Here is a 24,902-nt window from a genome sequence, read left to right as displayed (position 1 = left end):
TCTAAAATGTTTAATTAGAAGAATAGAAGCAATAATAAATAACTGCTTGGGTTCGGTATTTCTGCAGCCTTGGCTATAAGATCTAAAAGCAGAATGAGCTGAAAAATGAAAACTAAATCCGACTAGTTCAGGCAGCCTGGAAGGAGCAGAATTAAGGAACAGGTTCATGTTGGACTGTTTTAGTTGAGAAATTCAATTTTTCCGCTTTCTTTCTTAAACTTTTCCGTTTGAGATAATTGTAGATCCATATACCAGTAAACCAGCTGTTGTCAAGTCAGTGCCGACTCGTGGTGACCTCATGTGTGTCAAAGTAGAACTGTGCTCCATAAGGCTGTCGATGGCTGGTTTTTCAAAAGTAGATTGCCAGGCCTTTCTTCCAAGGTGCCTCTGAGTGAACTTGAACCTCGAACATCTTGCTTAGCAGTCAAGCGCATTAACCACTTACTCCATACTGCAATATCACAACCAGGATACTGGCATTGATACAGTCAGGACACTGAATATTTCCATCACCACAAAGATCCTTGTGTTGCCCTTTTGCAGCGACCACTTCTGTCCTGCCCCCACCCCCTCCTCAGTCTCCAACAACCACTGATCTGTTCTCCACTTCTATAGTTCGTCATTGCAAGAATGTCATATGCTTAGTTCAATCACATATAGGAGACCAAATCGGCCACATCTGCCCCAAACCAAAGAGAAGGTAGGAAGGGCCAGAAAAACTGGATGAACGGACACGGGCAACCCGGGTGGAAAGGTGGAGAGTGCTGACACAATGCCGGGATTGCAACCAATGTCACAAAACAATTTGTATATAAATTTTTGAATGAGAAACTAATCTGCACTGTAAACTTTCATCTAAAGCACAATAAAATTAAAAAAAATTTAAAGGATAATAAAAAAAGGGGGAAAAAAGGAACATCATATAAGTGGAAACATACAATATGTAACCTTTTGGAACTGGCTTTTTTCACTCAGTCTCTGGAGGTTTGCTCAGGTTATCTATACAGGCAGTTCCCAGGTTGCACATGTCCAGTACAACCCGTAGTTAGGAACCAACCCCCGGAAAGCCTATCAGGAAAAAACTGACTCTGTGTTTGGGCCCCGTGCCCCCAGGATGGGCTTGCTTCACCCACCTGGGCAGCTGCAGCAGCGGGTCCTTGGGCAGCCTCTGGTTGCAGGCAGGCCCCTGCGACAGGTGCCTAGCAGTAGCCCACAGCAGGGAGCCGAGAGCCCACAGGCCCCCACCTCCCTAGGAGCTCTGAAACGGCTGGGCCGACCGTCGATGTGCCAAAGCACTGCCGCTCCGCATGGTGGGCCTGCAGGTGGTGGCGGCAGGTGGCAGGGACAAGGGCATCACACCCAAGTACCACGGGTCAGTGTGCCCCACCAGGCATGTGGCCGGGACTCTGCTGAGCCCCCTTACCAGTTCCGGCCCCTCCATCCCTGCTGGGCCTTTAGTGCTGTGGGCCATCACAGCTCCTCTCTGGGCTTCTGCTTCCCCTACACATGTGGGATTTCACTACAACAGTGGTTCCTGGCCTTTTGGTGGCTGGAAAGGGGTGGGGGAGCAGTCTTAGATTCTTGACCTCTGTATATCCACACAGTTTCCAGGGGTACATGAACTCAGACTAGGGTTTCCCTAAGGGTCCTCTTGCCAACTCTTGGGCCTTGGGCTTGCTCACATCCTGAGCGGCACTTTCCCCCTTGTACCTGAGGCAGGGGCCTCACAGTTGGTACCTGGGGTTGACAGGCCTGGGGAAGAAGTGATGGGGGAATGATCTGTCTGGCCTCAGCACTATCCTACGCATGTCCCCAACCCTCCCCACCTCTGCTGAAAACCAAACTAAACCCAGTGCCATTGAGTCGAATCTGACTCATAGAGACCCTATAAGACAGAGTAGAACTGCCCCAGAGAGTTTCCAAGGAGCACCTGGTGGATCTAAACTGCCATCCCTTTGGTTAGCAGCCGTAGCACTTAACCACTATGCCACCAGGGTTTCCGAGGGTTCAGAACTGAGCAGAAGTGCCACCCAGTGATACAAGTAGGTTTTTTAGTTCAGCGTTTTCTACAATAAAGTAACCGTTCTCAAAGACGTTACAGAACGGAAGCTTCTGAGCATTCGGGGTAACATTTGCCCTGTAGGTAGCTCTCCAACTGTGGAGAAAGTACTTACAAGGCTTCCTGGTAACAAACGGCACATCACAACATTATTATATTACGGCATTATTATGTTAAAGATGTTTTAGTGTATCTGGAAGTATTTCCTTAATGTTCTTTATGCACAGAAAGGTACACTACACTATATACGAAGACAAACATTTGACTAACTGACACGAGATATGAACCATACAAACTTAATGTACAAATTCAGCTTAAAGACAGACGTGGGAAAAGAGTTCCTTTGTAATCCAGGAATGTTCAAATCCTCTGCATTCTTGCCAACCTTTGATGTTTTCACTGTTTTTTATTTCAGTCATTCTGATAGGTGCATTAGTGATAACCCACTGCTGCTTTCTTAGCGTTTCCCTAGTGACTAATGATATTCAACGTCTTTTCACGTGCTTATTTATCACTTACTACAACGGGCTCAAGCATAACAGCGACTGTGAGGGTGGCAAAGGACCGGGCAGTGTTTCGTTCTGTTGTACATACGGGAGCTATGAGTCAGAATTGACTCGACGGCACCTAACAACAACAATTTTCCACCTGTATACACTTTACGAGGAGCCCTGGTGGCACAATAGTTAAGAGCTTAGCTGCTAACTGAAAGCCTGGCAGTTTGAACCCACCCAGCGACTCTGCGGGAGAAATGCCTGCCGATCTATTTCCATAAAGATTACAGCCAATAAACCCTATGGGGCACTTCTATGCTGTAACACGGGATTGCTCTGAGTCAGAATCGATTCAACGGCACCCACCAGCAACAGAAACATTGTTTGGTTTTAAAAAAGGCCTCAGGGGGTATTTCTGGTTTAAGATTTAAGGCTTGAAGATTATCTCAGGGTAATAGTTTCAGGTGTTCGCCCAGCCTCAATGGCTCCAGAAAGGCTGGATTCCATGAGAATTTGAAATTCTCTTCTGCATTTTCCCCCTTGTGATCAGGATTCTTCTACAGAATCTTTCATCAAAACGTTCAGTAATGGTGCGCCATCCAGCTCTTCTGATCTCATGGCAAAGGAGGCAGCTGTTCATGGAGGCAGTTAGCCACACATTCCATGTCCTTCTCCTATTCCTGACTCTCCTCCTTCCTTTGTTGCTGCAGGCTAATAAAGACCAACTGTTGTACTGTTGGACGGCCGCCTGTAAGCTTTTATGACACAAGGCACTACACAACAAACTGGGAGGTAGAACAGAAGCACTAAAAATGATATTCGACCAATTAACTAGGATGTTGCATTAAACCATGAGCCTAAACCTCCAAACCAAGAAACCAAATCCCATGAGGTGTTTGGTTGTACATAAGCAGCCCCAGCAGCTGTTTTTTTTTTTTTTTTAAACATTTTTAATTTTGATGAAATTCAATTTATCAATTTTTCCCTTTTGGATTATGTTTTTTGCATAAAGTCTGAGAACTCTGTGCCTAAAGCCTAGATCCTGAAGATTTTCTCCTCTATTATTTTGTTTTTACATGTTTCATTTAAGTTAGTGATTCATTTTGAATTAATTTTCGTATAATGTGTGAGACTTAGGTCAGGGCTCGGTGTTTTTGCCTATCGATGTCCAGTTGCAGCAGCATTGTTTGTTGAAAAGGCTATCTTTCCTCCACTGAATGACTTTTGCACCTTTGTAAAAATTCAGCTGGGTATATTTGTGTGGGTCTATTTCTGGGTTCTCAGTTCTACTCCACTGATCCAGGGGTCTATCCCACTGACAATATCTGATTACTTTAACTATATAATAAATCTTACCATCAGACTGAGTCCTCCCACTTCATTCTTTTCCAAATTGTTTTAGCTATTCTAGTTCTTTTGCCTTCTGACAGAAATTTTAGAGTGATCATGTCACAGCTACAAAAACCCTTACTGGAATTTTGATAGGAATTGCTTTAAGCCTGTATATTTATTTGGAGAGAAATAATTTCTTTACTATGTCGAAGCTTTCAATCCATGAACACATTATGTCTATTTATTTAGGTCTTCTTTGATTTCTTTCGTTAGCATTGTGTAGTGTCCAGCATACAGTCCTGTACATGTTTTGTTAGATTCACACTAAAGCATTTTTTTTTTTTTGGCCTTTTTAGCAATCATAAATGGTATTGTATCCTTAATTTTGGTATCCACATGCTCATTGCTAGTATATAGTAATACAATTGATTTTTGTATGTTCATCTTTTATCCTGTGACCTCAGTGAATTCACTGATTAGTTCTATAATTTTTTTCTTTCCCAGATTCTTTGGGAGTTTCTGCACAGACAATCACGTCATTTGCACATAGGGACAGTTTTATTTCTTCCTTTCTGATCTGTATGGCCTTTTATTCCCCCTTTTTGTCCTGCTGCACTGGCTAGAACTCTCAGCACTAGACTGAATAAGAATGATGTGGGCAGACATTCTTGCCTTGTTCCCCGTGTTGAGACTTTTTATCGTGAATGGGGATGGAATTTTGTCAAATTTTTCTTTTTCGCATCAATTGGTATGATTAAGCGATTTTTCTTCTTTAGCCTTTAGATATGGTGGATTACACTGATGGATTTGAAAACACTGAACCAGACCTGCAATCCTGGAATAAATCTACTTTGTCATGGGGTATCTTATATATTGCTAGATTCTATTTGCTAATATTTTGCTAAGGATTTTTGTGTTTATATTCATGAGGGATACTGATTCGTGGCTTTCTTTCTTTTTGGTATTGTCTTTTTTTTTGCTTGTTTCGGTATCAGGGTAACACTAAAAAAAAAAAAAATACACTAGCTTCATAAAATGAATTGGAAAGTGTTCCCTTCTACTTTCTGGAAGAGATTGCATTAATTCTTCTTTAACTAGTAGAATTCTTGTAAAACAGTTAGAACCTGAAGGTTTCCTTTTTGTTAGGTTTTTACATTATAAATTCCATTTCTTTAATATTAATTGTTGTTAGCTGCCCTTAAGTTACAGGGCTATTCAAATTATCTCTTTCACACTGAGTGAGTTGTAGTAATTTGTATATTTTTAGGAAGTGGTCTATTTCATGTAAGCTGTCAAATTTATGCATATAGAGTTGTTCATAATATCCCCTTATTAAACTCAATACCATCGAGTCAATTCCACCCCCATAGTGACTCTATAGGACAGAGCAGAACTGCCCCGTAGAATTTCCAATGAGCGGCTAGTGAATTTGAACTGGTGACCTTTTGGTTAGCAGTCTGAGCTCTTAACCACTGAGCCACGAGGACCCCATTTCCTTATTATTCTTCTGATTTCCTTCAGGGTCTGTAGTGATTGATGTGTGTTTCATTCCTGATATTGGTAAGTTGTACTTTCTCTTTTTTTTTCTGTTATTCGTGGTAGAGGTTTGCTAACTGTATTGATTTTTTTCAAAGAATCAGCTTTTCGTATCATTGCTTTTTTGTTTTCAATTGCCTTAATTTCTGCTCTCATCTTTATTATTTCCTTCCTTCTGCTTGCTTTGAGTTTATTTTGCTCTTCTTTAGGTCCGTGAGGTGGGAGCTTAGATTACCAATTTGAGATTTTTCCTCACGTTATGGACTGAACTGTGTCTCCCAAAATAAAAAAACTCTACCCTCTCTATCAGTGGTTATAATCCCATTTGGGAATGGGTTTTCTTTGTTATATTAATGATGCAGTATTAGTGTAGGGTGTGTCTTTAATTGAGCTCTTTTGAGACATAAAAGAGCAGATTAAACAAGTAAGCAAGCACAAATGGAGGGGACGACACACACCACCTGATTTCCAAGGAAAAGAAGCTGAAAAGAGACAAGGACCTTCCCCCAGAGTGAACAGAGAGAGAGGGAGACTTCTCCTAGAGCCTGTACCCTGAATTTGGACTTTAAGCTTCCTAAGCTGTGAGAAAATAAATTTCTGTTTATTAAAGCCACCCACTTGTGGTACTTCTGTTATAGCAGCACTATAAAACTAATTTCTGAAGTATGCATTTAGTACTATAAATATCCCTCTCTGCGTTATTTTGAGTGTGTCCCACAAATTTTGATATTGTATTTCATTTTCTTTCAGTTCCGTATTTTTTTTTTTCCTTGAGACTTCCTCATTGACCCACGGATTTAGAAGTGTGTTGCTTAGTTTAAAAGTCTTTGGAGATTTTTTGTTACCGACTTTTAGTTTGATTCCATTGTGGTTGGAGAACACACTCTATATGACTTCCAGTCTTTCAAATTTGTTGAGGTTTGTCTTATGGCCCAGGATATGGTCTATCTTGGTGTATGTATTCTGCTGCTACTCAGTGGAGTGTTGAATTAATGCTGATTTCATCGGCTGATGGTGTTGATGAGTTCCTCTATATCTGTGCTGATTTTGTCTAGTTGTCCCATCAATTTTTGAGATGGATGTTGAAGGTTCCAACAACGACTGTGTTGTGGTTGTTAGGTGCCGTCGAGTCAATTCCAACTCATAGTGACCCTATGTACAACTGAATGTAACACTGCCCGGTCCTGCGCCATACTCACAATCGTTGTTATGCTTGAGCCCATTGTTGCAGCCACTGTGTCAATCCACCTCGTTGAGGGTTGTCCTTTTTTTCACTGACCCATGATGTCCTTCTTCAGGGACAGATGCCTATTGCTAACATGTCCAAAGTATGTGAGACGCAGTCTCGTCATCCTTGCTTCTAAGGAGCATTCTGGTTATACTCCTTCCAAGACAGAATTGTTTGCTCTCTTGGCAGCCCATAGTATATTCGATTTTCTTCACCAACACCACAATTCAAAACTGTCAGTTCTTCCTCGGTCTTCTTTATTCATTGTCCAGCTTTCACATGCATATGATGCAACTGAAAATACCATGGTGTTGCTGATTGGTCCAGTTGTGAGGATTTTTGTTTTCTTTACGTTGAGGTGTAATCCACGCTGAAGGCTGTGGTTTGTGATCTTCATCAGTAAGTGCTTCGAGTCCTCTTCACTTTCAGCAAGCAGGCAAGGCGTGTCAACTGCATAACACAGGTTGTTAATGAGTTTTACCCCAATCCTGACGCCCTGTCCTTCTTCATATAGTCTAGCTTCTCGGATCAGTTATTCAGCATACAGATTGAATAGGCGTGGTGAAAGGATACAACCCTGATACACACCTTTCCTGACTTTAAACCATGCAGTGTCTCCTTGTTCTGTTTAAACGACTGCCTCTTGATCTATGTACAGGTTCCCCATGAGCTATTAGTGTTCAATGTGTCAAATCTATTCTTGAGATGGTCTTTAAATTCAGATGGGATATACTCAAGGTCATACTTTGGCTGTTGTGGATGGACTTGTTCTATTTTTCTTCAGATTGAACTTGAACTTGCATATAAGCAACTGATGGTCTGTTCCGCAGTTGGCCCCGGCCTTGTTCTGACTGATAATATTGAACTTTTCCATCGCCTCTTTCCACAGATGTAGTCAATTTGATTCACGTGTGTTCCATCTGGTGAGGTCCCATGTGTATAGTCGCCATTTATGTTGCTGAAAAAAGGTATTTGCAATGAAGCAGTCATTGGTCTTGCAAAATTCTATCATGTGATCTCAGCCATCATTTCTATCACCAAGGCCATATTTTCCAACTACTGATCCTTCTTCTTTTTTTTTGGTAACACAATTGTTGTTTTGTCTATTCCTTCTTTCAATTTTATCAGTTTTTGCTTCACATATTTTACAGTTCCATCATATAGTGCATACAGATTTAGAATTGCTAAGTCTCCTAATATTAAAAAGGTGGGTTGACCTTTCTGATATTATATAATGTCCCTCTCTGTCTCTGGTAACTTTCTTTGTTTTGAAGTCTACTTTTTCTAATATCAATATAGCCAACCACTCTTGCTTTCCTTTCATGAACGTTTACATACTATATCTTCTTCAATTCTTTTACTGTATTTTTACATTTCTAGACAGCACATAGTTGGACCATGCCTTTTACACAAAGCATCAAAAGAAGATGAAGGGAATATACAGAGTCACCGTACCAAAAAAGAATTGATGTTCAATCACTTCAGGAAGTAGCATATATCAAGAACAAATGGCAGTGAAGGAAGAAGTCCAAGCTGCACTGAAGATGTTGTTGAAAATCAAGGCTCCAGGAATTGATGGCATACCAACTGACATGTTTCAACAAATGGATGCAGCGCTGGAAATGCTCATTCATCTCTGCCAGGAAATTTAGAAGACAATTACCTGGCCAACTGACTGGAAGAGATCCACATTTATACCTATTCCAAAGAAAGGTGATCCAACAAAATGTGGAAATTATTGAATAATATCATTAATATCACACACAAGTAAAATTTTGCTGAAGATCATTCAAAAGTGGCTGTAGCAGTACATTGACAGAGAACTGCCAGAAATTCAAGCCGGATTAAGAAGAGCATGTGGAACGAGGGATATCATTGCTGATGTCAGACGGATCTTGGCTGAAAGCAGAGAATACCAGAAAGATGTTTACCTGTGTTTGACTGACTAGGCAGAGGGTTTTGACTATGTGGATCATAACAAATTATTGATAACATTGAGAAGAATGGAAATTTCAGACACTTAATTGTGCTCATAAAGAACCTGTATGTAGATCAAGAAGCAGTCGTTTGAACAGAACATATGGATACTGTATGGTTTAAAGTCAGGAAAGGTGTGTATCAGGGTTGTATCCTTTCACCATACCTATTCAATCTGTACACTGTGCAAATGATCCAAGAAGCTGGACTATATGAAGAAGGATGGGACATTAGGATTAGAGGAAGACTCGTTAACCACCTGCGTTATGCAGTTGACACAACCTTGCCTGCTTGTTGAAAGTGAAGAAGACTTGAAGCACTTACTGATAAAGATCAGAGAACACAGCTTTCAGTATGGATCGTACCTCAATCAACATAAAGAAAACAAAAATTCTCACAACTGGACCAATGAATAACATCATGATAAATGGAGAAAAGATTGAAGTTGTCAACAATTTCATTTTACTTGGATCCACAATCAACATGCATGGAAGCAGCAGTCAAGAAATCAAACGATACACCACATTAGGCAAATCCGCTGCAAAACACCTCTTTACAGTGTTGAAAAGCAAACATGTCACTTTAAGGACTAAGGTGCACCTGACCCAAGGCTTGGTGTCTTCAATCACCTCATAGGCATGCAAAAGCTGGGCGATGAATAAGGAAGACCAAAGAAGAATTGATGCCTTTGAAGTATGGTGCTCAAGAAAAATATTGAATATACCATGGACTGCCAAAAGAACAAACAAATTTGTCTTGGAAGAAGTACAACCATAATGGTTCTTAGCAGCAAGGATGACGAGACTATGTCTCACATACTTTGGACACAGGAGGGATGTGTCCCTGGAGAAGGACGTCATGCTTGGTAAAGTAGAGGGTCAGTGAAAAAGAGGAAGACTCTCAATGAGATGGATTGACACAGTGACTACAACAATGGGCTCAAACATAGCCATGATTGTGAAGATGGTGCAGGACCGGGCAGCATTTAGTTTGGTTGTACAGAGGGTCACTACGTGTCGGAACCAACTTGACAGCACCTAACAATAACAATCTCTCTTTTCTACCACCTGGTTTGTTGTACTGTGGTGGCTTGCAAGTTCCTATGATGTTGGAAGCTATACCACTGGTGTTTCAAATACCAGTAGGGTCACCCATGGTGGACAGGTTTCAGTGGATCTTCCAAACTAAGGCAGACCAGGAAGACATGCCTGACAATCTGCTTCCAAACGGAATAGCCTGACTTGCTTACTTTGAACATGCCATCAGAAGGGATCAACTGCTAGAGAAGAGCATCATGTTTGGCAAAGCAGAGGCCCAATGATGGAAAAAGAGACATTTAGTGAGATGGAATGACAGAGCAGCCACCATGATGGACGGAAACATGCCAGTGATCATGAGGATGACACTGCCCTGGGCAGTGTTTTATTCTGTTGTACATGGGTCACTATGAGTCGGAATCGACTCGACAGCAACGGGTTTTACAAAGGGTTGCCATGAGTTGGAGCTGACTCAACAGCAGCTAAGAACAACAACAGCAGACTCTCTTTTAATTGGCATATTTAGACCATTTACATTTAACATTAACATAACTATTGATATGTTAAGGCTTAAATCTGCCATTTTACTTTTGTGTCCTGTTTTGTTCTCTCTGTTTTCTTTTTACCGCTTTTCTGTGGGTTATTTGAACATTTTTTAGAATTTCCTTGTGGTTTATTTATAGTATTTTTAAGTGTATCTGTTTGTACAACTTTTTTAGTGGTTGTTCTAGGTACTACATTTTATAAACATGGGTATCACAGTCTGGAAACCCTGGTGGCGTAGTGGTTAAGAGCTAGGGCTGCTAACCAAAAGGTCAGCAGTTTGGATTCACCAGGTGCACCTTGGAAACTCTATGGGGCAGTTCTACTCTGTCCTATAGGGTCACTATGAGTCAGAATCGACTCGATGGCAACGGGTTTGGTGTTTTTTGGTTTACCACAGTCTACTGTATTTTTTTTTTTTTTTACTGGTGTCACCTTTTTACTGGTTCAAGTGAAATTTGGAAACCTTACCCCCTTTACTTCCCTTTACCACCACCTCCTATTTATAATGTAAGTGTCTAAAATATTTCTTCTACATACATTTAGAACCCCATTAGTGTTACAATTTTTGCTTCAACCATCAAACATAAAGTTAAAAACTCAAGACGAGAAGGAAAGTCTATTGTGTTCACCCATAATTTTGTTCACTGTGTTCTTCCTTCCTTCCTGATGTTCCTAGGTTCCTTCTTTTACCATTTGCTTTTTCTTTAGAGAGCTTCCTTGCTTCAGCCATTCTTTTAGGGCAGGTATATGGCGGCATATTCTCTTAGTTTTTCTTTATCTGAGAATGTCTTGATTTCCTCTTCATACCTGAAGGATATCTTCTTTAGGGAGAGGATTCTGAGTTTACAGTTTGTTTCTTTCAGCATTTGACAAATATTGTGTCACTTTTTTCTGACCTCTATGGTTTCCGGTAAGAAATTCACTTTCATTCAAATTGTTTTTCCGTTATAGGTAAGGTTTCATTTCCCTCTTGTTGTTTTCAGGGTTTTTTTTTTCTTTGTCTTTAGTTTTCTGAAGTCTGATTATGATGTGTTTTGGTGTGGATTTCTTTGAGTTTATTCTGTTTGAAATCCACCCACCTTCTTGAATCTATAGGCTTATTATGTCTCTTGCCAAATCTGGAGTTTTCAGCCATTATTTCTCTAAGAACTTTTCAGTTCTTCTTTCTTTGTCCTCTCCTTCTGGGATTCCAGTGATCCAAATGTTAGATCTTATGTTACTGTCCCACAGGCCCCTGAGCCTCCATTCACTGATTTTCAGTCTATTTTCTCTGTTGTTCTGAGTGGGTAATTTCTCTTGTTGTATCTTCCAGTTCACTGATTCTTACCTTTGTCCCCTCCTTTCTGTTGTTGAGGTGATCCTCTTGGCTTTTTATTTCAGTTATTCTATGTTTCAGTTTTAAAACCTCCATTTTATTCTTCTGTACATTCTATTTCTTTGCTGAGGCTTTCTAATTCTCATATTGGTTCAACCATATTCATAATTGCTCATTGAGGCACTTTTGTCATAGCTGCTTTAAAATCTCTCAGATAATTCTAACATTTCTATCTTGACATTGGCATTTAATGGTTGATTTTTCTCATTCAAGTTGAGATCTTCCTGGTTCTCGGTATGATGAGCGATTTTCAACTGAAACCCTAATATTTCCATATCACATTATGAGACTCTGGATCTTATTTAAACCTTCCAATTTAGGTGGCTTCTTTTGGACACCACTTCTAAGGGAAGAGGGGCACTTCCTTGTTACTGCCAGGTGGAGGTACAAGTCCAAGTTTCACACTCAGCTTCTACTGGGCCCTGAGAGAGAGGCTCCTTGTTATTACCGGGTGGGGGTTAGAGTTCCAGCTGTTCTCCACTGACGCTGTGGTGGGTGCTACCTCATTACTGCTGGGCAATGATTAAGGTCCTGACTCTTCTTTGGTCTCCTTTGATACCATCCCAGTGGGGAGGAGATAGCGCCTTGTTACTGTTGGTTGGGAGTAGAAATCTAGGGTCCCATCACAGTCTCCACTGCCATTGTGGGCAGGGCTGGAGATTGCTTGTTACTGGACAGTGGGGATAAAATTTCTGGCTCCTGACTTGGCAATCTCTGACATCACCGCAGAAGGGGTCCTTGTTACATTCTCGTGAGGGAAGAAGTCTAAGTTCGCCACTCAGCCTTTGCTGGTAAGCTGGGGTGGGGCCATAGTTTTTTTCTGTGATGACTGGCTGGAGTAAAGCAGTTATGGATTAAAAGTTTTCTGACTTGATGAGCAGCTTGCTAAGTCTAGAGAGAGTAGACTTTTCTTGGGGCTTTTTTTTTTTGGTCTGCATCTGCTGGTGTTTCAAGAGCCCTGGTGGCACAGAGATTAAGCACTCAGCTGCTAACTCAAAGGTTGGCAGTTCAAACCCTACCTGCCACTCTTCAGGAGAAAGATGTGGCAATCTGCTTCTGTAAAAGATTTATAACCTCAGGACCCTTATGGCGGAGTTCTACTCTGTCCTTTAGGGTCGATATGCATCAGAATCAACTTGACAGCAGTGGGTTTGGTATTCGTTTTGGGTTGGTGTTTCTCAGTTGCAGCTTCATTTGCTCTATGTCTGGAATATATGAAGCTGAAAGAAAACCCAAGGAACTTAGCACCGCATCATTCCTTGAGTCCTGAGGTCCCTAGGCAGTCTGCCTTATCTCTCTACTTCCAGAGTTTTCTTATGCTTGCTTTATACATACCACATAGGCTTTTTTTTTTTTAATTATTGTATTTAGTGGGAGGACTAGGGAAAAGTATGTTTATCCCATCTTCCTGGAAGAGGAAGTAGAGAAACCAGTTTTTAAAGTTTCAAATAAAAGTTTCTGTTTTGCAACAGAAGGTCCTTTTAAACAGATAATTAAGTCCTAAGAAGGAAGGACTTAATTTGGTGGTTTGCAATAAAGGAAGCACGTGAAAATCAGTGCATGTAACAGTGTCACGTAATGATCATTCTATACTTTTCTGCAGTAAAATCTGTGAAAGCTGGAACCTGTATAAGGCAGAAACGTGTCAAAGAAGGAAAACTCAAATATCTTCCACTAAATAGAGGGCAATATGGTGCAATCTGTGAGAGCCAAAACTCAATGGGACTGCCTTGTTTTTCTGGGTCTTGCAAGTTTTCCACCTTTAACAGGGTGCAGTCTTACCACGTTTCTATCACTCTCTAGTGGAAAATATTTGCGTTTTCCTTCTCTGACAGGTTTCCGCCTTACACAGGCTTCAGCTTTCACAGGTTTTGCTGTATAAAGTATCATTTGCAACAATAAAGATGCTGGTCTATCATATTTTACTTTATTTTTAATCATTTTTTATTTAGTTTTATTTATAGGATGCATTGCTCATTTACAGAACTCATTGCTGTCTGAAATAGTTATATTAACATTTCTCTTTGTCTGAAATAAGTATATTAACATTTTTCCTTGTTATTTATTGTTTCTTCCCAATAGACTATATGCTTCCTAAGAACAGGGACTTTCTTGTTCTCTCCTATATCCCCTCTCCCTGCCCATCACCTAAAATACTGCCTGGCTCACAGTAGCCCTCAATAACACTGGCTTGTGAAATGTGAAGATTTAGCATAAGCCAACCCCCTCCAAGAAGGTTTTTATAATCTTCTAGTTCATGGCGATGGTACCTCTCTTTGAACTTAAAGAGCTTATGTAGCAATTCATAATGTGCTGCCTTTAATAATTAATACCAATGTCTTCTTCCTTGGCGATTCAACCTTGTACTGTTATCTGACCTTTCATGTATTTATATATGACCTTCCTAACTAGATACAAAGGTCATGAGGACAGACAAATCCCAACTAGATGCCCACCAGAGCTGTGCTGTGACTGAAAATTCAACAGGAATAAGACATTGTCTCTGCTGTCACCAAGCTTAAAATTTTCCAGGCCATCCACCACAGGATATCACTCTTGGTTGGAGCTCACATGGTTTGCCTATTATGTGACTGATTAAAAAGCTCTGACTCACCTGGGGTACAAAGTAAGGATAACTGAAAATTGTTATAAATTAATGGAATATTATTACTAGGTAAACAAACAACATGGAGCCCCTGGTGCAGCAACGGTTAATTGTGCGACTGCTAACCGGAAGGTCGGCAGTTTGAACCTACCCAGCCACTCTGTAGGAGAAAGACCTAGCGGTCTGTTCCCATAAAGAAAACCCTATGGGGGTCGCAATGAGTCAAAAATCGACTCAATGATACCTAACAACAACAAGTAAATGACAGTGCACTACTTTAAAGCATAAATGACCTGAAATGATGCTAGCATTTATACATATGTATTGGGTTTTCACTATCCTTCAGAATGAACTGGAAGGCAATGGACTTGGTTTTGGTTATTAAGTATTTCACTTACATAATCTCATACATTCCTCACAAAACCACTCTAGGTAGACTGGAACTATGTTTTAACAGATGAAGGGACTGAAACTCAGAGATGAGAAGTGACTTGCCCAATACCAAACAATCAGTAAGTGACCTGAAACTGGGTCTGTATGCAATGCTTCAAAGTCTATTTAAAAAAATAGACTGCTGCTTCAATTTTGAAAATTATTATTCAGTTATACAGAATTTCTTGGGTACCTCACGGAGTTGTTCCACCAGTTCTTTTTCTTCTCTCATCTGTTCCATTTTCCTCCGAATTGTAAACTGTGGGTCTATAGATTCCAAATTTCTCTGAGGTCTTAGAAATACTGTAATATAAAGAAAAAAGAGGCTTTATGTAGCACCTTCTACAGGTCGCCATATGTGGCTACTCATATTTAAATGAAACAGTTTCTTTATTCATCCCAAATAATTCACTCACCACTTCGTGGAAACAAAGACATTCCTACCTGAGAAGGAAAGCTTGATTAGAGTATTCTAAAGGACATTATGAAGTCCCTGAATGGTGCAAATGATTAACTGATTAACGCACCTGACTGCTAACGAAAAGGTGGGGGGTTCAAATCCACCCAGAGGCACCTTGGAAAAAAGTCCTGGCGATCTACGTCTGAAAGATCAGCCACTGAAAACCCTATGGAGCAGCTCTACTCTGAGACACATGGGGCTGCCATGAGTCGGAATCGACTCAACAACAACTGGCTTTTAAAGAAGACTATATTTTAAGTTACCTGTATTTCAGTTATGCAATATTTAATTTAGGAGCTCTGGTGGCACAGTGGTTAAGAGCTCAGGCTGCTAAACAGAAAGCTGGCAGTTCAAATCCACCAGCTGCTCCTTGGAAACCCTCTGGAGCAGTCCTACTCTGTCCTATAGGGTCGCTATGAGTTGGAATAGATTTGATAGCAATGGTTTTTTTTGGTATATTTAAGTTATCCTGACTGTATAGACCAACTAGCTGTGTTTTTTTGGTGATAATAAGCTGGATCCAGGGCAGGGTTTGGGTGCTCACTGGAACTGTCCCAGGCCCCTTCTCTGAAGGCTGTCCCTCCTCTCACTTCCCCATTGCTTTCATTTTAAGTTTTCATTTCTATTGCACATTTCACAACCCTTTCATTAAATTCAGATAATTTGTTTTATGTAAGAAGATGCTACAATTCTCCACGTGTTAAAAATACGCACAGGTTAATGCCTTTGTTGGCATGACTTTTTCACATTCCAGGTTAAGAGCTGAGTAACGATAGCCAGTATTGCATTTTTAAGTGCGGAGTGGAAAAATCCTGCCTTCTATCATGTTACTGACAGTGTATTCAAAAAGTTAAGTCTTCTAGAGGTGAGCACGGACTCTTCTTTAGAAAGGCTGGCAAGATCAGAGGCAGTTTAAGAGATCATCATTGGCTCCAGATTCTTAAAACTACGAGAACAGGAAGTAATAGCAGAGTAAGCCTCCTGCCCCAGAGAAGATGGATGCTTCTAAGCCGGTGAAGGATCCCCCACCCGCAGGATAACATATCTTAAAGACTAATAAAGAAGATACACAATATTTTATAGCAAGGGTCTTAATTTTTACCAAGACACAAGCCCCAGGGTTGATTTAAACTTGAATTTTTATCTTCCTTGAAGTTTTTAACCTATTAAAGCTGTCGACTTCCTATACACACAAGATGGGGTGGAGGAGCTGTTCTGAGCCATATTTGGTTTTTGGTTCCTCTGTCCTGTGGACTTTAAGCCTGGGTGTGTGTTGGGGGAAGTAGGAAAAGTTCTACAAAAAATTTTAGGCAAAGGACTCCAGTTTTAGAGATCAAAACCAAATAGAAAGATGCCCTGGCATACTGCAATTCTAACAGTGTCAATCACCACAATTTAGGAAATGTAGACTAGGAGGAGGACGTGATGTTGATTCTATCCTGATGAACGTGTCTTAATGTGGCTCTTTGGAGACTTCTTCCATTTACTGGGTGCTCAAACATTAAATCTGGTTTACAAATATAATTCTTTGAAGAAAAAGATTTGAGTCCACACCATATAATCAATTATCCTCACCCAATTACGACATTTTAATCTCAGTTTGTACCTCTGAGCCAAACCACCTTACTAAGTGACTTGTAGTATATCTCTCCCATTTCAGTATTTTCTTTCCCAATTGGTTCTAATCAAAGCCAAAACCAAACCAGTTGCCGTCCAGTCGATTCTGACTCGTAACAACCCTACAGGACAGAGTAAAGCTGCTCTAGTGGGTTTCCAAAGAGCAGCTGGTGGGCTCAAACTGTTGACCTTTCGGTTAGCAGCCGAGCTCTTAACCACTGTACCACCAGGGCTCCATATTGGTTCTAGCATATTGAAATCAGCATTCTGATGCTCTATGGAAGACTACAAAGTTGAAGCAACAGAATAAACCCCAGACTTACAGTTAAGACCAAGCAAATGGAGAAAGAGAATGATCTAATGCGTTTTAATGCCTTCTAGAGCCTCAAGCAGGAGTCAGTCTGCGGGCAGGGCCTCTGCTGCAGACCCACTCCGGGATGTCACAGGCAAAGAGAGTCAAAGGCATGTCTCAGAAGGGCTGCCATCAAGGCCCAAAAAAGCTGGACCCCAGAGGAAGTGAGACCGATTGCTTCAAGTAAGGCCAGCAGAGGAAAACTGGGAAGTAAGGTAAAGTCGGACAAATTAAGAAGCATGGAAGAAACTGAAGAATATGTTAAACTTGCTTTTATACCAGAAGGAGTTCCTGGGTAGCGCAAACACTTAAGCGTTCACCTACTAAGTGACAGGTTGGTAGTCTGAATCTACCCAGGGGTGCCTTGAAAGAAAGGTCTGGCAATCCACTGCCAAAAAAGCAGCCATTGAAAACCCTAAAGAGCACAGTTCCACTCTGACACACATGGGTTGAACTCGACTTGACAGCAATTTTTTCTTTTTTTCACCATATAAAGCCACACAGAAACTACTCATTTAAGATTAGCCACCAGAAGGTATACCTAAATGTAAAATATAGAACAAATCCACACCACACCCCCAAGGAAAAAAAAAAAAAAAACCCGCTGCCATCAAGTCGATTTTGACTCACAACAAACCTACAGGACAGAGTACATCTGCCCCACAGGGTTTTCAAGAAGCACCTGGTGGATTTGGACTGCCGACCTTTTGGTTAGCGGCCATAGCATTTAACCACTACACCATCAGAGTTTCCAAAAGGAAAGAGGTCAACTAAATTTACCCAAAAAGCCAAGGAATGTGGATAGAAATGAGTAATACACACATAAGCCAGCAAGGGGCGCCCCAACACTGTTTACACAAATCTAGTATTTTCTTTGGAGGTTGTATTTTCCTTTGCTTTTTTTTTTTCTGGGGGTAGTCTTATCTAATACAGACTGTTTAATATTTTCAATATGTTTTTACTGGCAGGTTTCATTCCGAAAACAAAAATGTCAAGAAGTTAAATGAATCGTGAGCTTTTGTTTAACAGCACACCCTTCAAGTACCTATGCCTTGTTGGAGCCCTGCGTGAGGTATCAGGATCCTGCAGTAGTGTTTGCATGTCAACTTCCTGGCCTCCCTTTTCATCTTAAGTTCCTTTGTGCCTTAAACATAAAAGTGCTTGCTTGGGTATTCACTGTGTAAGTGTCAAGCAATTAAAAAGTGTTGAAACACACTTGGACTGTGGTGTTTCCACACGGCCACTTCAAACGTACGTAAAATTATTGGAAACCATGACTATAATCCTATGACTCTTCTAGAATATTTGAGAATTTAAATACTCCTTTAGGCTAATAAATACACTGAACATGACAGTGATTATCTTATTTTGTAGGTTTGACATGACAGAATAAATTATACTACAGCTATCAAAAGGTAGCTCTGATTTTATTACCTGTTCCCCACCCACCCCCCCAAGTTTAGTTTTCTTTCTTGCAGGTACAGGTCAGATTCGACTGGTTTTCCCATTATCTCTACCTCTTCCTCCACTCTCGTCCCCATCCTCACCCCCGAGCTGGCAGTAATTTCTGTCTCCTATGAACTTTTTTTTTTTTAATGAACTTACAAAATTGTTATCTGTGCCTCTTACAGCACACACATCACTCTCTACCTGACAGTATAGATACATTCTCTCATTCTGTCTGTGTTTCCAGTGTGTGCTCTCCACCCACCCCACTCTCAAACCCACCCCTGTCACAAAGCAGTGTGCTGGGCAGGATAAGCTTGTTAGATGAATACATGAAACAGCTGCTTTGAAAACTCCCTCATTCAATGACGTTTCAATTCAGACAGTATCTTTGCAGAGATCATTCTACCCTGATAATCAGTTATCTAAATTTGTCCACTCATGAGAAATTTCTTAAAGCTGCGTTTCCAGGTCTAAATGCATTAGACTCTGAAATAAAAGTTCCATAAAAGAAAAGGCCTTGTCTGTCTCTTGCTGAGCTGGATTCACAATAACAAGCACTATGCCTAGCGCATAATAAACACTCAGTAGATACTTGGAGGAGTCCCTGGGTGGCTCAAAGGGTTACACACTCAGCTACTATCCAAAAGGTTAGAGATTCGAGTCCACCCAGAGGCATGTTGGAAGAAAGACCTGGCAATCTACTTCCAAAAGGTCACTGCCACGGAAAACCCTACAGAGTGCAATTCCACTCTGACACGTGGGGCTGCCATGAGTTGGAATCCACTCAGCATCAACTGGTTGGTTGACTAGTGATTTGAAGATGAGCACAAGAAACCAATTCTCTAATTGTTGTAAGAATAGCTTTCAGCGATGCAACCAGCGTCCACTGCTCTGAAAATTGCTTGAAATGCTATTTATAACTATTACATGAAGCCACCCTTCACACAGAAATCATCAGTACTACAGTATTAAAATTCATGACCTAAATTTAACTCAATGAGAGATTTCTCTGTGGAAATATGTTTTCCAAAAGACCACTAAAAAACAACAACAAAAAAAAAAACCGGAAACGCAAATCCATTGCCATCGAGTTAATTCCGACTCATAATGACCCTATAGGACAGAGTAGAACTGCCCCATAGGGTTTCCAAGGAGCGGCTGGTGAATTCAAACTGCTGACCTTTCAGTTAGCAGCCAGATTGAGTTCTTTAGTGGCTTCCTTTAAGGTTAGGAACCTGTAATGGGTGTCACGTTTAACATACAAAAATTCCAGGGCATGTCAGCTTCCTGGCCTCCCTTTTCAGGGCAGCAGTATGCTGGTTTCGAAAAAATATCCTGGGCTTTCAGTCTGGGCTAATGGGAATTAGAAATCTGACTAGCTCATTCATTCATTCCCTTCTGGTGTCCAAGAATGAACTAGACACATTCCCCGCCCTCAAAATGTTCAAACTTCATCTCTGTCATCTTGGACAATTTACCTAATCCAGTGGCTTTCGACCCTGGTTGTTCATTAACATCACATCAAGAGCTTTAAAAAAACTTTTCTGTGCCTAGACTCTCCCCACCCCAGTGCCGTTGAGTCGATTCCGACTCACAGCGACCCTATAGGACAGAGTAGAACTGCCCCATAGACTCTAGGCTAGAACAAATAAATCAGCATCTCTGGGTATAGGGAGGGGCACCTAGAGTTTTAAAAACACCCAGCTGATTCTAATGTGAAGCCAGCATTAGGAACTACTGTAACACCTCTCACATCTTCAGTTTCCTCAGGGGAAAATACACCTGTGGTACAAGATTATTGTAATGAGTTAGTGAAATACCTGGAAACTGGCCCAAGGCCGGTCTGTCCAGTCTCTGGTGATATTTTAAAGACAAACTTTAAATCAGTGTAAATCAGTACTCATCAATTCATGGCAAATGAAAAAGTGAAAATTATTCAAAAGAAGAGAGGAAGGATTTCTTACCTTCAAAGTGAAGGTGAAAAGGACAAATGAAGAGCAGGAAGAGAAGACAAGAGCAAGGGAAACAGCGGAAGTTACGTTTTGTCAAGTTAAGAAGAAACTGAGGTGGAAGTGCCCTCTCCAGTCCCAGGGTGGAAAGACCTACATCCACACTTCCATGTGCTTCTCAGCCACAGTACGAGGCAGAACTTTGGGGATGTGGGAATTCAAACTCCCAAGAACTTTCTAGTTAGTTTACCATTCATAAAAATCTCTTTGCAGAATGAGTTCTAGAGAAAATGTGGAATTTAAAGTGAGATATATTTGGTATGAAATACTAAAAAGAACTGAAATTAAAGGAAAATGCTAATATAAAGCAAGACAGTAAACAAGGTATACAAATGCCAACTTTACTAAATATAGTTAAAAAAAACAAAACCCCAAACCAAACCCATTGCTGTTGAGTCAATTCCGACTCATAGCAACACTACAGGAGAGGGCAGAACTGCCCCATAAAGTTTCCCAGGAGTTGCTGGTGGATTTGAACTGCCAACCTTTTGGTTTGCATCCGTAGCTCTGAACCACTATGCCACCAGGGCTCCAAAAATAGCAAAGAATTAAAAAAATATCAATGGAAGGCAAGTTACATTCTGTGGGGTTGAGTTGGTAGTAAGATGCTGTCCATTTACAAAGGTTAAGAGGTAACTGTGGAAACCCTGGTGGCGCAGTGGTTAAGAGCTATGGCTGCTAACCAAAGGGTCAGCAGTTCAAACCTGCCAGGTGCTCCTTGGAAACTCTACGGGGCAGTTCTGCTCTGTCCTATAGGGTCGCTATGAGTCGGAACCGACTCGATGGCACTGGGTTTAAGAGGTAACTGTGGCTATTGGATAATGGAAAAAATATAAGGAAAGAAAACTGATGTGGTAATTAGCTTTGAATTGCCAGATAGATATTGAGTAGGATCTCCTGCTTAAGAGAAATAGGCAAGAACATTCCTCTTGCAACGCTAGCCCTCGTATCTGTGGATACACACAGCGCAGCTGTCAGTTTGCAGTACTGTGGTGGTTTCCGTGTTGCTATAATGCCGGAAGCTATGCCACCAATATTTCACATACGAGCAGGGTCATTCATGTCAGACAGGTTTCAGCAGAGCTTCCAGACTAAGATACTCTAGGAAGAAAGGGCTGGTGATCTACTTTTGAAAAGGAGCCAATGAAAACTCTACGGATCACCACAGAACATTGTCCGATATAGTGCCAGATGTCATCAGGAAAGAAGATTTGCTAGAGAAGAGTGTCATGTTTTTGATAAAAGTCGACAGTCTGCAAAAATGAGGGAAACCCTTAATGAGATGGACTGACGCAATAGCTGTAACAATGGGCTAAGACAAACCAACGATATGAAGGTGGCACAGGACCTGGCAACGGATTGTTCTCTTGTACATGGTGTTGCCATGAGTCGCAGTCAACTTGAAGACAAGTAACAACGACAACTGTAATTTTTAAAAAAGTATTCAAATCACAACGCAAAATGTAGCCCAGAGAGAATGAAGATGGACACGAAAAATCAGATCTAGAAAGCTACACAAGTAATTGTAAAGAACATTCCTAAGCCGAAAACTACCTGCTGCCCAGGGCGTATTATAGGAAAAAAAAATCAAAATAGGGAAAAACGACAACCACCAAACATCGGACATGATGGACTGGGCCCCAGAATGTGGAAAACAATCCCTCGATTATTACTGTGATGCAGCGTAATAGCTGTACGTCAGTTCCTGGAATTTTCACTCCTAGAAAAAACACCCAAAAAGTATGGCAAGGTTATTTTATTTTTAGAAAGATTTCACAATGATTATTTTCCAGGGATATCTTAGGGTTTTAATAAAAAGAAGGCAGACTTGGATTAGTAGTTTGTCCATCGTGTCCTCAATAAACATCTGTAGGATAAATGTCGGCACAGTAAAGATCAGACATCTGAGAGTTGCCATCGCGTTGATTCTGACTCATAGCGACCCTATAGGACGGAGCAGAGCTGTCCCACCGTTTCCAAGGAGTGCCTGATAGATTTGAACTGCTGACCTTTTGGTTAGCAGCCGTAGCCCTTAACCAGTACGCCACCAGGGTTTCCTCCGTTAATCTATAAAGATAAAAATCTGTTTCTACATAAGATGTCTAGTCCTTTCCCAGCTTAAAAGAAAGTCTTTTAAGTTTCAGATATTATGCCTAAGGAAATACCAAATCACACATAAATCTTTCACTCCAGCCTTTACTTCCTTAAACAACATCCCAGACCCAGAAATAGCCAAGCTTTCCAAAAAACAAAAATGCCTCCCCCTTTCTTTTTATTTTTATGGAAAGGAAAAGTTGATCAACAAAGTTTCCGTTTAGCCCCTCTTCAACTTTCAGAATTTAAAATAAGATGATATAAGGAGAGGCTTTTTGCGTCACTGTTATTGCTGTTTTCAATCATATTTATTTTTCAGTTAAAAAATGTAGAAGTATACACATATATTAAATTTCCTTTTATAATTGACCTTCCAAAGTATACATTATCCTTTTACATAAGGAAATTGGATCAGCATTTTTGGTTGAATTTTGACCAGGAATCACAGCAAGTTTTTAAAGTGTCTATTTCCTATGTATTACATATGACACGGAGCGCTGGTGGCGCAGTGGTTGAGAGCTCGGCTGCTAACCAAAAACCTTGGCAGTTGGAATTCACCAGCTGCTCCTTGGCAACCCTGTTGGGCAGTTCTACTCTGTCCTGTAGGGTCACTATGAGTTGGAATCGACTTGATGGCAACTGGTACATATGACATATTCAGATAAAAAATATTACCAGAGACCGTATCTTCCCATTGTATCTGCATTGTGGTTATACCTCACATTCACTTCTTGTCCCAATAACCACACTCCGCACCATTTAACATTACTTCTGCCACTTTGTATTTTGAAGTAAAATGTTTAAAATCTAAACTAGCATTAGACTAGAATGGAGATTAACATATATGTGGTATTAGATCAAAAAAATTATATTTATTTTAATCTCTTAGGCTACTTAAGATACTTAATGGCACAGTTTAAAAGATATCCATATTAATTCTGGCTAGGTGTTCTTTGCACATTTGAATCTCAGGCCAAAAATCTTGAATATAGATGAACTTACACTCAAGAAAGTAACAAAAGTCAAAATGTGCAAATAATGTCTGAAAAAAAAGAAGAGAAGACAAGTAATTTCCCCTTTTAAATTTGCCCCGATGCATAACATTATTTTCAGTACAACATTCTAGGATCAGACAAGGTGCCTTTTAATTACCTGAAAAGTCTTACATGGTAGGCATAGAGACTAAAAGATCAAATTCTAAATGCATTTAGTTCAGGTGCAGGAGCAAGCAGAGATCACCCAAATACACAAACCCCAAATCTCTGAAAACAAGCAACAAACCAAACAACCCTAGCAGAAAAGATAGAGCAGAAATCATTTCCAATTCCTCCCCAGAATTCAGAATATTCAAGATAATAGGTCAAGTATGAAAAACTGCTATAAGAGCAGCCCACATGCACTTTTCTGGACCCTACTCAGGATCTCCTGCACCAAGCACGCAGCTGAACATACTCCATCTTCAGCCGCACAGAAACCAGCGTTCAGTCTATCCACTGGCTGATTAATGAGCAAATTGAAGGATACGTACAAAGCCACCTACCATTGTCACTGTCTCCTTCAGATGGAACGCTGTAGCTAGAGCTGTCCCATGTTTGTGCCTGTGTAAGTTTGTTGAAGGAGATAGGAGGAAGAGTGAGGCCTGGGTCTGCAGGTAGCCAGAGAGCCAGTCCACGTACAGTTGCACAAGGACCAGGACAAACCAAAAGGGCAGCAGCATTGCACAAATGGCATAAGGGTTGCATGGAAATGAAGTGGGTTTCATTTATATGGGATTAATTTCAAATGTACAATATAGGAGAAGAATGAAAGATGGTGCATGGAATAAAAAGAATGATAAAAGTGAGTATTAGTACTTATCAATCATATACTCTGCATGCAGTTAATAACTGTTAATCATAATAGTTGTGCAAATGTCAATTGGCAGAAAGAAAGAGTGCCCATAGATTATGTAGATAAAAAGCAAAAGGCCTATGAGATACCCTTTTCAAAGACTTTCCAATAATTAACACTCTTAGCAAATAGTTTCACACAAAAAGTTTGGTTACGTAAGACAATGCTTAATACAGGTGTATTACCTGGAAATAAAATTATCACAGAATCAGTATTTATCATTCATGATTTTTTCCCCAAGGAAATGTAGAATCTCTCTTTAAAGACATCTTTAACTGTCCTGGCACGCTTTACTGGTAGTTGAATCTAGACAACTCTTTCCTCAACCCTTTGACATACAGACCTTTCGATACTGTCTTTGATACTGGTCAATATAAGAACAATTTTGACACTGGTAGAGTTCTTTTTTT

General features: G+C 40.5%; 1 protein-coding gene across 4 annotated transcripts in view; it reads right to left on the bottom strand.

The window, feature by feature from the left end:
* The window catches only part of LRCH1 (leucine rich repeats and calponin homology domain containing 1), a 250,924-nt gene that overhangs the window by 32,118 nt on the left and 193,904 nt on the right, over positions 1 to 24,902 (bottom strand). For 3 of the 4 annotated variants that reach the window (XM_064270124.1, XM_064270122.1, XM_064270123.1), the window contains one exon: positions 14,815 to 14,924. In XM_064270124.1, coding sequence (XP_064126194.1) covers positions 14,815 to 14,924 — 110 coding nt within the window. Of the gene's footprint in view, positions 1 to 14,814; positions 14,925 to 24,142; positions 24,248 to 24,902 lie in introns of all 4 variants that reach the window. The other variant, XM_064270125.1, reaches the window with a different exon arrangement.

Source organism: Loxodonta africana, chromosome 17, assembly GCF_030014295.1.
Source record: "Loxodonta africana isolate mLoxAfr1 chromosome 17, mLoxAfr1.hap2, whole genome shotgun sequence".
Lineage (NCBI taxonomy): Eukaryota > Metazoa > Chordata > Mammalia > Proboscidea > Elephantidae > Loxodonta > Loxodonta africana.
This window is presented reverse-complemented; position numbering and strand designations above follow the sequence as displayed.